At 34.4% G+C, this 13,202-nt stretch overlaps 2 protein-coding genes across 3 annotated transcripts in view; one reads left to right on the top strand and one right to left on the bottom strand.

The window, feature by feature from the left end:
- The first annotated feature begins 1,216 nt into the window (after positions 1–1,216).
- LOC124155545 lies at positions 1,217–11,028 on the top strand. 2 transcript variants are annotated; one of them, XM_046529457.1, is made up of 4 exons: positions 1,217–1,634; positions 1,968–2,128; positions 2,216–2,389; positions 10,946–11,028. In XM_046529457.1, exons 1-4 carry the CDS (start codon positions 1,370–1,372, stop codon positions 10,970–10,972), a joined length of 627 nt encoding a protein of 208 aa, XP_046385413.1. In that variant the 5' UTR covers positions 1,217–1,369; the 3' UTR covers positions 10,973–11,028. The 2 variants fall into 2 exon arrangements, with proteins under 2 accessions (XP_046385413.1, XP_046385412.1); XM_046529456.1 differs by lacking the exon at positions 10,946–11,028 and adding an exon at positions 4,551–8,306 and having other exon boundaries at positions 1,218–1,634.
- The window catches only part of LOC124155544 (RNA-binding protein fusilli), a 304,754-nt gene continuing 296,307 nt past the window's right edge, over positions 4,756–13,202 (bottom strand). The window contains exons 11-12 of the mRNA XM_046529455.1: positions 11,009–11,346; positions 4,756–8,750 (exon numbers count right to left, since the gene is read on the bottom strand). Coding sequence (XP_046385411.1) covers positions 8,730–8,750; positions 11,009–11,346 — 359 coding nt within the window. The 3' untranslated portion in view covers positions 4,756–8,729. The remainder of the gene's footprint in view (positions 8,751–11,008; positions 11,347–13,202) is intronic.

The raw sequence follows: 13,202 nt of genomic DNA, 5'->3' as shown, positions 1-13,202 counted from the left end.
AGCAGGAGAGGCTGGAGAAGTGACTTCAGGGGAGGCCGTGGTAATGACTTGAGGAGTGACTGGAGAAATTATTCCAGGAGAGACAGTGATGAGAATATTTCATTGAAGGAGAGGAGGCTTGCATTATTTGTATCAGAGAAAGGGTAGGCAGTTCCAATCACCATTGATAAATCCAAAAAGAACATTGAGATCTGATGAGGTGGGCTCAGACTCTAGTTCTATTGATGCAATTGACAGTGAAATTAAAGAGGTAAGAGCAAGAAAAATGAATTTTATGGCGAAATAAGAATTGGTAGGATACTGAGGTGTTTAAGTATTAATTCATGTGTGTTGGTCACATTAGTGATTTTATATAAACTTTTCTCAGGTTTCCACACAGGTAAGAAATGGAGAATGGGTGACGAGAAGGAACCTAAAATTCAGCTCTCGTAGCACGTTGCGTACCGGGGTATTTAAATTCCTAGGAACGCCGATTCTGGGTGGAGGTGTTGAGATTGGAAATATGCCTTTGGTTTAAACATGGTTAAAAAGCTAATGTTTAGAATATAACTTTACCCAATCACACATTATGATGCATCAATTCATTATGAATGACGAACAACAACTGAAATAACGAACAACAACAAACGAATATGTATTGTACGCTTTGAAATTGTTTACGTTGACTCGCCTAAATGACGAGAATCTTCGTCATCCGTCCGGAACTTTCTGGAAAAAAATGACGAGAATTCTCGCCATCCGTACGCAACATGTTAGAATTTCTTACCCGTGCAGAAACCTGAGATAAGTTTTTTTATTCTATTCACCAGGAAAGTGTTAAATAATACATTGGTGATTTTGTTTCACATTCAGGCGATTTGCATTGTTTTTTTCAGTTGTTGTTATTTAAATTTTATTCAGTTGTTGTAATAAAACCAAACAAATTGTTTGGTTTTATTTATTGCATGCTAACACCATGAAAATAATTAAGTATTATTATATGTATAATACATATCCAGAATTTTTGCACATTTAAATTATTTGCATTGGCATGTTTACACATGTGAGTAGATATTTTGGGCAGGCTAACAAGCATTTTTCTAGTTTTCCTCTCTCATTCAAATTTACTATGGTGAAAATGATATAGTTACAGAGTGAATTATGCCACTTGTCGGCATGACAGAAAAATATATATCCATATCTTAATAAATAAATAATTCTTTAGTAAAATAATTGCATCCTAGCAACTGCAAGAAACTATATACAGTTTTTTGGTTTTATGTACCAAAGCATTGTCCAAACATACTATTTAGCCACCAGTTTCATCAGCAGCAATGGCTGATTTGATATAGTATTGGTCTTAATCCTCTTCATTTTGCTATTAACAAAAATGGAGCATCACTTCAACAACAATCAAGATGACTCAGAAATGTTCAAAAAACCAACAAGTGAGTCAGACTCAATTTTTCTCAGTTACTTCTATGAAAAAGAAGTTAAAGCATTGCAAAACAAAACAATGGAATTAGAATTAAGCATTGAAGAATCATGGAGTTACTTTAATTCAGTTCTACATGAATACTCATTTTCGTGTCAAGAAAAAAATAAACTGACAAATGATATTCTACAGGCCCGGAAAAGAGTTCAAGATACTCAAAGTAAGAGAAAAACTGCCTATTTAAAATAATAATTATAATAATATCATTCCTTGGTTATGGAAGTACTGTCATTATTTTATACGATTTAATACTAAGAATCTGTTTAGTAGGTACTGAATGATCCAGACATAAGCACCACCTTTTCAAATAGCACCTAAATGTTAGTTTTCCTTCTTTTCATACAAAAATGTGGCATTAATAGTTGATATTGACTATAGTCTATAGAGGGTCCATCCCCTATATGCATGCTTATATAAATTAATGAATTCGGTAATGCTAAAAGCATATTCCACACAAAGGAGGTTTTGAAGGCAAAATGCAATTTCCTTTCAGATATTCTCTTCAGGCGGAAGGAGTATGTGTATGCAAACTCGATGGCACATCCCTTTGCTTTAGATTTGCAAACATCACAACATTCAAGTGTGAAAAATGTGACAAAACCTGTTCCTCCTAATTTTATTGATGGTGTTATTAAACTACAGCAAATTATCCAGGTAATAATGGAATTTAAAGTATCAGCACATACTTATTATGTATCTGGATAAACATTTATATTCACCATAATAAGGGATTATTTTCAGGAAACTAGGGACACGATTAGAAACAAAGGAAGGAAATTATTTGCTTACAAAGAAAATATTATCCAACTACAAAAAGAAATAATTGACCTCAGAAGAGAGATAATTGAAAAGGAGAAGATAATAAACAAACTATGTCACAAATTTCTCTCCCTCTATGAGAAAAAGGAGAATGAGGTAAGCTGATCCCTTGAACCTCCACGTTTTTATGCTCTTCAGTTCTTATCTTTAAGTTCCTCTTTAATTTTTGGAACCAGTAATTACTTATCACTTATAAGCGACACCAAACATGGATTCCAAACACTGAAAAAATAATCTAAACCATAATGATTGGTAAAAGAGTTGAAATTTTGTTTGGGTTTTCTTGCCATTTGAATAAGGCACATTGTGATAGTTTATTTAGAAATACCTATAATGGAGTACCTATTAGCACAATTTTTAGAAACAAAGACCAAAAAATACTCGAGGTATTGAAAACTCCAAATTAAAATTTTAACAATAACAATTAAAAAGTCTTACTCCAGATCTTGCATTGAAACAAACTGTTTCCATCTTACCTCAAAATTAAAGTACAATGGTAGCATTTCATATGAAATTGTAAAATGGTCATTCATTCAGTCCCGAAATCTGCCCTACTCAGCCATTGCTCATTAAAGTAAAAATTAGAACACAAGAAGTTGCTGTCCACTTTTTATGAATTTTTGTGACGCCATTAGAGATCTGGCTCATTTTCCCATTCAGAGAGAAACTTTCATTGAGGATAGTAATTGCTAACACAAGTGTAAAGAGCAATGAACCACGAGTGGCCCAAGCGCAGGACCAAGAAGTAGTGGAGATGGTGGAGACACACTTGGCATGAAGTTATCTGTGAGAGGGGTAGTCTTTGACTTTTTATCACCAACAGTTCCAGAAGTAATAGATGAATCAATGAAAGAAAATATACAGGTCTCTGTAAATTTCAAACTATTACAATCGACAACAAAATAAGATTGGAGAGCAAACTCATTTTAGAAGGTGGAACAATTTTATTATTTTGGCAATATGTTAGAAGAAAAAAGCCACAGCATTGAGGAGATAATGAATAACATTGGTAAGGGAAGAAGTAGTGGAATGTGGAAGAGACCATCATTTTTTAATATGGCAAGGGAAAATATATGTATTGGCGAGCCTTATGTGGAGGGTAGGCTGTATGAAGCAGAAACAAGGACACCATGAAAACCATGATAGGTAAAGATGGTTGGGTTCATTGAGAAGAAAGAAGATAATGATGAGTTTCAAAGACAGAATAGAAAGCGACAGTATTGAGATACAGATATAGTACTGTACCGAGGAAGGAAATTTGAGTCAGAATGTGGATTGGTATAAATGTTCCAATGCTTTCAGTCCTCTCCTCTACCTTCACTAGCATTAATAATCTGAAATAAAAATAAATCCAAACCTGGAATACTGGTTGGCAACTTGAATAATGAAATATTTATGATATTGATAATCGAGGAAAAATTAAAATGTTGCCGCAAATATGTAGCTTTTAAACGATTTTTGACAATAATTGGTACTACCAGCTTTGCCAAAATCTACATTCATTAATTGATGACATTTTGACAATATTTACGCTAACCTTTATTCCAATGAAATGGCAAGTTTAAATGATTCCAGCCAAATATACTATGCAAGGTTAGCAGTACAGTATAAATGTTCCGACATACATTATTACAATTTATTTCAGTAGAACAGGCAATTGAGTTGTCATACTCTATCAATATACATATCTAAATGTAAGGAGGTAAGGAATGGAATAATTCAATAGCTATAAAAATGGGAAAATATTTATATCAAATGTATTTTTATATTTCATAAAACATATATGTATTTCAATCAATATTCAATTCTGATGCTTGAGGTAAAATTAAATATTCAAGCTCTATAATTCAATTTGGAACAGAAAGCATTTAATGTATCACTTGGTATCACTAGTATTGAATTACTAATGAAAAAAATTAAGATATTATTACCCTAATTATTACTATTTGTCGACTGCACTGTTTTCTTCAAGAGAAACACTTTTTTTATCTGACAACTTTACAAATATTTATTTGCCTACCTTCATGTACAATTGACAAATTTTCCATGATAAATTTATTTTAATCTATTATTTTTACTGCTATACTGCAAAAATACTTCTTGGAAATTGCTATAGAAATTAATTTATTTGGATGATTCTTCCAATTAATGTTGTAAATCATGTTGTAATTTATAATTAATTAAAAAATTAATTATAAATTACAACATGATTTATGGTTCATAAACTACTAACATTTTATTGCTATCTTAAAAAAAGATGACAGAATTAAGACAAAGTATGAAGAAATTGAAGCTTCAAAATTTACATTTGAAACAACTTCTCAAAACTTCTCAAGCTAATTACGAGTGCCTTCTTGAGACTTTAAAGAGCCCATGTTTTGTTTTGAATAGGAAAGTAAGATAAACCCTTACTGAGCTATAAGGTAAGACAAAGGATAAAAATCACAATAAGTAGATAGGCATTCATTTCATGCTTTATTAATTGGTTCACACAATTTAAATACATGACGTTAACAATATTTAAATCCTAATTTCCAGCCTCTTATTGCACTGGATGTGGACAATGTATTGAGTATGACTTAGAAAACTTGGAAGAGATTCTACTTTCCAAGTCAAGCATAGTTTGACACAACCCTCACTTGGAGCAGTAAAACTCAATATTAGAGGTGTTTATGTAGGTGATAGAAAGCTGGAAATATTTTAATAATGTTCAAGAAATGATCTAATTTTTATGAATTAGTTCTCTTTCAAATAAAAAGAACTCCTTTGGATTCTTCATATTTTAAACTAATAGGTCTGTCATATATTGTGGTCTAAAGGATAACAATAACAATACAAAATGGACCACAAATAAGCACCTACTGCCATTGACAATCAGTAACTTAGTAGTCAATTAATAATGATTTTGTTCATAATTAGTATCATCAACATATTTCTGGAACATGAATTCTTCACAGATAAATTCACATTAAAATCATCAAATTCATCCTTACTGCCAAAAGGGCAACATACATGTATGATTAATACAAGACTAATCTTAAAAATATTTCTTTTAAATACATATGTTTATTATGAATACACATTTTATAATAAACTATTGCACTCTTGGTGCCATTATGAGTGCGAGACCTAGAAGTTAAGAGAACCATGAATGGCATTTCATTAAAAAGGTATTTCACCACTAAATAGATCAAACTAATAGGGTCTCAACACTCAATGACAAAATATGCTTGTATACTATCAGTTCTTAACTATTCACATTGAATGCTCAGTTAAAAAAGAAGCGAGTACTAAAACTGAATACAGTGCTTTAAAAACATACTATTCTACACTTCAATGCAAAGATCAAAAAATTATATCGTTGAAATTTAAAGTTCACTAGAAATATTGTGTAACAACTATTCAGCATTTAATTATAAATTCAAAATAACACAAACTCTAACAAAGTCACAGCATTTATATTCTTCAAGGCGTTGAACACCTCAACAGCATTTATTATTAATTTATAATTCTAATGTTACATTGCTCAATGAAAATGGAATGCTTTATAGTCTCTGTTTCCATGCAGATAGTAAGTTTAAAAGTGAAGGCTGAAAGAAGTCACTAAAATTAAGAATAGAAGGAATTCAAGAACAAAAGACTGAAACCTAGTCACCAAGACCAAAGATAATTAGCCATTTTGGCAAAATAATGTGTACTGAGGAAGAGTGTTAATGCCCAAAAAATTATTCTAATAGGAAGAGTAGAAGACCCAATGCTAATGAAGATCCCGAAAGACATCAATGCTGTTAAGGCATGACAAAGGAAATAAGAATAAAGGGATGTTTATCAATATACCCTAGCTTTGACACCAGCCCTTTCATGAAAATCGCAAACAAATAAATTTGTTGTGATTCTGATATCCCGAAGTAACTCCTATATCATGCAGCCCAAAAGAAAAGCCAACCAACCACAAGAGGATATTCCCAGCCTTCAAATATTCAATGACCTTCTGAAATAAAAACTAAAGTCACGCTTTTCAGTGTCAATCTCTCACTTATATATCACAGCATTAAAAATAAAGCAATGCACCATGGTCCTCAAAGTAAGCTATGTCACACTTTACGTATTGGGCACTGTCAATGGAAGAGTATTCTTAGCAAGGCACCTAAAGGAGGCACTTTTCCTATTCTTTTTATATAGAAATCACATATTTTTGCTTCAGGGCATTATCACTGAAGCCCAATACTTCCATACCACATGCATTGCTGGCATTTTAGTTAAGTGAAAAAAAGACTAGGGTATACACAGTACATCACTTAACAGAAACAAAAAACACTTATATTTACAGATAATTTTTGGTCAGAAAAAAGATGATTTGAATGAGAGTACTAATAGTCACTATATAAAAATGTAGTAGCTGTCAAGACTTCTCGTAAAATAATAAAAAAATGATACTATAATAATCATCATAATGCTAATCAGGAAAAGCATCACAAACAGCTGAAATTCATTTTTTTAAGGAAAACCAAATGTTAAATAAAAATGTTTTATAAGATGGCAAGATATCCACCACTGAGACTTAATGGCTTCAATTCCAGCACTTCAATGACTAAAAACATTCAAATCTCCATTAGGTTCAGAAGGAAAATAACAGAACAAAATGCTATTTTAATGACAGAAACAAATTTAAACCTAATCCAATAAATTTGGCAATAATAAATCTTTTTGGTTTGCATATTATCTTTTACTGGTTTTGAGCAAACTGGAATATTTCACATGCTTATTAGATGTGGATATCCATTCAAGACATGACAGTGCTGGAATGACTCTAAAGCAAGCTATACACACGTTCATGCATCTAGATTCTCACTGAGGATAGTTGACTATTTCTCCTCTATTGTCACACATAGGAACACACACAGCAATGATTTATTCAACTTAACTATAATACGTACCATTATTTCTAATCTAATGTTTAAATTATCAAAATTACAAAATAGTAACTTGAAGGCACGCTAGAATGCATTGGGTTTTGTCATGAATCCACATTCTTGTGTATTAAATGGATCTAGTGATTCAGTCAAAGGCAGGATAAAATTTATGGATTAAAAACATGCATGGAATGCTAAACTTAATATTTTGTACAGAATTGCATGCTCTGGTGAAACCAAATTGATACACAAACATGCATGAAAGGATTAGAATAATTCAGTTGTTTTGGTATTTTAAACTTAAACGAAAACATTTTTGGAGCTAATATAAATTTCAGTAGATGATGGAAACAATATTCATTTGATATAACTTACATAAAATTATAACTATAATGATCAATTAAGAGCTGTATCAGCACTTTAACACATCACATATGGAAGACAATGTGATATTTGCTGCTTCTATCAATCATTACAAACTACATTACAAATAATATAAATTTATAAGTTAAATTGGCTAACAAAAACTGTTTGAATAAACTTTATAAGGAAATAATATATTTAACAGTGGACATTTAAGTCCACTACATGATAAAACACAACCATTAATTCATCAGCACAAATGTGCTCAAGCTTTGCACAAAATGGCATCTCACACCAAGACGATGATATGTAAAAATTTAAAGATCATGCGTTCAGGAATTTATCAATTAATAAACTTTTTCCTGCAATTTTCAAACAGAAGTATCAATGCCTAGTAAGGCAATTTGATATCCTCAAAAACTACTCATAAAAGTCCTTAAGAGATAGAAATTTCAAAGCATTTTCAGCTGAACACAATAATGGGGAATGAATAGTGACTTCGATCTCTTTAATTATTAGGAAAACACTTCCTAAGGAAAACAAAATTCACTTCCATAAAAAACTGGAGTGTTGCTTATTATGCATTATACAATTTACTCAGTGCTTTAGGGGTTTGCTTCACATGGCAATAATTCCACTGAGAATATGCATATGAAATGATTATCATCTTCACACTTGCCACCAAATCAATGCTCTTTCACTAACACATTCATTAGTAGAATACAAACAGACGTTCACTGGCAAGCAAAAAGCATCAAATTTATGACCAATTTACAATGGCAAATAAGTTCCAAAGTCTTGAGGCTGCTGAGGGAACTTTCTCATTTAGCACTGTATCGCAATTTTCCAAGCAGGGAAACTGCACTGCAGGCCCAAACTTCACAATTCCCTACAGCCATTGTCATGACATAAACTCATGACATTTAGTCTTTCAGACTATGAATAGCTCAACATAATGGCTACCAAAGCCTTTCCAGTGCTTTCCTTCGTTTCCAGGAATCTATTGTCAGCAGCCTGTAGTTCTTACATATTCATAGAAACACAGTCTCCTTGACCAGCTGCTACGCTACCACCAACCTCCAAGCCTCCTTACACACACTCCTGAGTCATCTGCCAGGCAGAGGTACATTCCCTCAACAAGGTCTCCTGATTAGCATCCCTTAAGGATACTCCAGGATGCACTATTAGGGGAACAAGGAAAACATTCGAATAAGCAAAATCATTCCCCCAATAAATCATCATGCAATATGCATTTTCAATACCAATTTTTTCATCAATTTCATAGAGCTAGTAATTATAATTTGAAAACAACAAAAAATATGGTTCAGTAAGGATGACTTCTGAACAGAAAATTTTGAAGGATTTTAATTATTAATGATTTTTTTTTCATTTCTCTACATTACAGTGCAACACAAATGATACATGGCTATGGCTGGCAAAGATGAAAAGAATGGTAGTAATAGAGGATGATCTTTACTCATAGCTTTGATCTTGATTTCAATGACATGCTTTCTCAGAGTCTTCTGTGCCAACACAGTTAATATAATAGCTGTTCTATGCTATTTCAGTTTCTTACACATAAAAACCTAACACGTGAGTGCTGAAGAACATAAAAATCTTTAATGATGGTAGCAACTTAGGCACAATTACAGCCTGCAAAAGCAAACAGAAATATCAGAGGGTTAGAAGGGAGGAGAAAAGACAGTAGGAGAAATAGGGGTGAATAGAGAATACATAAGTGAGACTTGTACAGGACTAATACACAGATAATGTAATGGTAAGTAAACAAAATTTTAGAACAATCAGCACTCTCTCAATAGAACTGGAATACCAAATAAATCTAGACAATAAGATGAATGTAGACGATAAAATGAATGACCACTCAAATATCAAGCTAACTTCTCTGACTTTTCAAACACTATTTATGCAATGTTGCACTCTACTTGAGAATATGTACTTCACCATGGATTCATCTTTACAGGAGACACATGGGTGATAAAGTGCAGGTACATATATTTTAATCTTAAATGAGGTAAATTTACCATAAAATAAATAACTGCAGCAATTATAGAGCACCATCTGAGTGACATATTGGGAATGGGATGTTAAAATATAAAAGATATTCACAAACTTAAGATGATAGGGAATATCACTATTTGAAACATGTACCCAGCAAATATCCAGATTTTTGAGTCATTTATGAGTATCCACGCATAAAAAAATGCTGACCTCCCATCAGGGGCGGATTCAGGATTTCTTTCTAGGGGGGGGGGCACAAGCAAGACCGTATCCAGGATTTTGTTCTGGGGGGCACAAGGATACCTCGAAATACAAAATGAACGCAATAATAATGGGACCGCATTAAAAATCTTGCATATTTTTAAGGGTCTGGGGGGGGGGGGGGCACGTGCCCCCCCCCCCCCCCTAGATCCGCCTATGCTTCCCATGTTCTACAGAGGAATGGCCACCATGTACAGTCCCAGATAAAAAAATGAACTACTAGGGCATGGACCTAGGCACCATTCATAAATGCTCTGCAAAGCAGCCTTGACTTTATAATGCCACACTCCTATCATTGTCTTGGAGAGAGCTCATAGTGATCCCACCCCAAACTGGATGTATCCTCAAGGAAACGGCTTTCTTGGTCAGAGGATCACCCTTGAGGAAAGAAAATATTCAAAAATTCCTTGGTGAAGGACTTGACGATGAGGGCTTAAGTGACATTTCAAAAGCGTGATCACCTTTTTTATACAAGAATCATCTAAAACGACTTACTAAGATTTTCATATGACACACACGCTTGTAATTTAGGATCTGACAACAGAGTTAAACTATTGCTTCAGATTGTCCTTTGGAATTAATTAAGCCAAAAAGTCATTGATACCATAGGCGGATCCAGGGGGGGGGCACGGGGGCACGTGCCCCCCCCAGACCCTTACAAATATGCTATATTTTTATTACGGTCCCATTATCATTTCGTTCGTTTTGTATGACGAGGTATCCTTGTGCCCCCCCCTGAACAAAATCCTGGATACTGCCTTGCTTGTGCCCCTCCCAGAAAGAAATCCTGGATCCGCCCCTGATTGATACCATACATTGATTTCCAATTGATGGAGGTATATTTGTGATGGTAACAAGGTGGAAAGATTATTAATGAAAATGATCTTTTTAATAAAGCCACCTTCAAACATTATGATATTCAGATTTTATCGCATTTGTGTAGAAAAACATCCATTCAACTGAAACTTTACTCATCACTGGATCACAAGATCAACTCAGAGTAAGTTCCCAGTTTAAGGAGTAACCATCAATGTTTGTATACTCCCTGTTAAGGATAATTTTCTGCCTTTCATTTCCTCTAATAATTTTTTTTCAGGTTAGTGATGCTATTTTGGCCCAATGAATGTTAAACTTTCAAGTTATTCCGTGTTATACTCACGAGAGTGGGAGCCCCACCATGTGCAGGATGAGGGGGCAATCCAGTGGGACCGGCGTAATAAGACGTGGGGCTCACAGGAGGCGATGGATACGGCCAGTAAATGATTGGGTGGTAACTATAGGGCCCGGCAGCAGCGGCTGCTGCAGCAGCAAGGGCAGCGGCAGTAGCTGCTGCCCCTGGAGAGGGTGGGGGAGGTCCTCCACCCCTGGGAGTCAGGGGGCCCCCAGGCCCTGAGGTCCCAGCACCAGAGCTTGTGAGTATCTGCGATGGCTGTCCAAATGGGTAGGCAGCAAATGGAGGCGGTGGAGGGGGAGGAGGCGGAGGCAGCATGGACCCACCTTGAAAGAAGGAACAGAGTCAGGAGGCCTTCTCACACAAAAGAACACACACTCAGCCTCAGACAAAAGTAATATCGCAAAAAAGTAAACATGAGGATGCAACTTTGTGGGCATTAGTTTTTCAAAATATTATACAACACTGAAAATGAAACACAGTGGTCATTACCTCTTTTGAGAGTCAAGGTATAACAGAATGAACATCAAAACCAATAAAATCCCTGCAGAATAAAGTTGCAACTCCCATGAATAACCCTTATGAAAACTGGATGCATTTAAGATCAATTATTCCCACACTGATAAAACAAAATCGCACAACATGAAAAGACTTTAAATAGCCAGATGAGCTTTTATGAGGCAATTACTTCAAAATGACATCCAGCTTTCTCCAATGACACCTTCGGGGGAGGATATCATTCAAAAAATATGGAGATCATTAATGACTGGAAGCAATGTTATTTTCACACGTAAAACTCATCCCCAATTACGGCAAGTTAATGTTAACCAGAAAATTGGCACCTTTGAATGAGTTTTGAATGATAATGTGAGAGTAAACTTTGCTCCAATCATTAAATCATGAGCTGTGAGAGCCAACTTGTGATGAATAGCCATTAAAATCCCTGACACTGCAGTAATCAATTTAAAAAATTAGATCTGGATTTCAAAAAATGATTCCATATTTAAATTTCTCTTAATTCCAAAATCACTGGTATTTTTCAATAGTTAGCAAAATTTAAAGATCAAAACATCACATTTTTAGGATGACTTAAAACTTCAGTAATAGGGGTGACTAAGTGGCCTGTTATTATCATCACAAATTGGCTTGCTTCAATAAAAACAGCCCCCATTATTCATCATTCACACTCTCAATTTTTCATCACAGCCAAACGACCACTTGCACTGGGGCTTTCAAGAAAATACTCTTTAAATTTCACATGGGCAGTGAAAGAGCCGGGTAGGCTAAGTAAAGGGGAATAATGGCAATGTTCCAGAAATCACTAAAAGGTAGACACCCTTCAATGTAATTTCCTATTACATATTGGTTTACCCAAACATATTAATATCCTAATTCAGGTTACTAAATAACCAAGAAGCCTACACTGGGGCTGAACTAAATTTCACTTTGAAACTAACACAACCCATTTTTCTTCACAGCTTATCTAAAATCACACAAAGATATAATCTTTCACTCATGGCATCGCAAGGAAAGCTATAACAATGACTTTTTGGAAAGTATATCCTATAAATGCCCTGCAAAACAGAAATAGGGAGTTATAGTTCACAGGAAATATCAGACATCCATGACAAAGAATGCAGAATTGTAATTTTTCACTTGTATATGTGTGTACACTTAGTTTGTTAGGCATCAAAATATATGGCAATGAAAAAGCAAGTGTGCTGACTAGCGGGCAGGGGAGTAATGCAACGTACTCCCAATAGCCCTCAATTGTGTTTCCACCCCCTTAGATTAAAAACCTGGAGAACCACACGCACAGGGAAGTAAAGGACACAACAACCAGCCAGTGTTCCACTGTACTTAACCACCCACGCTCAACATGCCACTACCCTGGGTCTCTCATTGAGATGTGACCAATTATACAAAAATATTTATAACGATTTCAAGACTGATACAAAAAACTTAGACCATAGACCAACCACCACCAAAGAAGAAGACAATGTCACATTCACTCACAGCAGGTGCGCGCACACACAAATTTAGAAAATTTTTATCTACTCAAATTAATATGATTGCTTTCAAAATATCCACATCAGTGGAATAAATTGAAGAGTAGTAGATTAAAGAAGTCTATGAATTTATGACATAAACGTAACTTCTTTTAATCACAGAAAAATCCATA

Source organism: Ischnura elegans, chromosome 3, assembly GCF_921293095.1.
Source record: "Ischnura elegans chromosome 3, ioIscEleg1.1, whole genome shotgun sequence".
NCBI lineage: Eukaryota > Metazoa > Arthropoda > Insecta > Odonata > Coenagrionidae > Ischnura > Ischnura elegans.
This window is presented reverse-complemented; position numbering and strand designations above follow the sequence as displayed.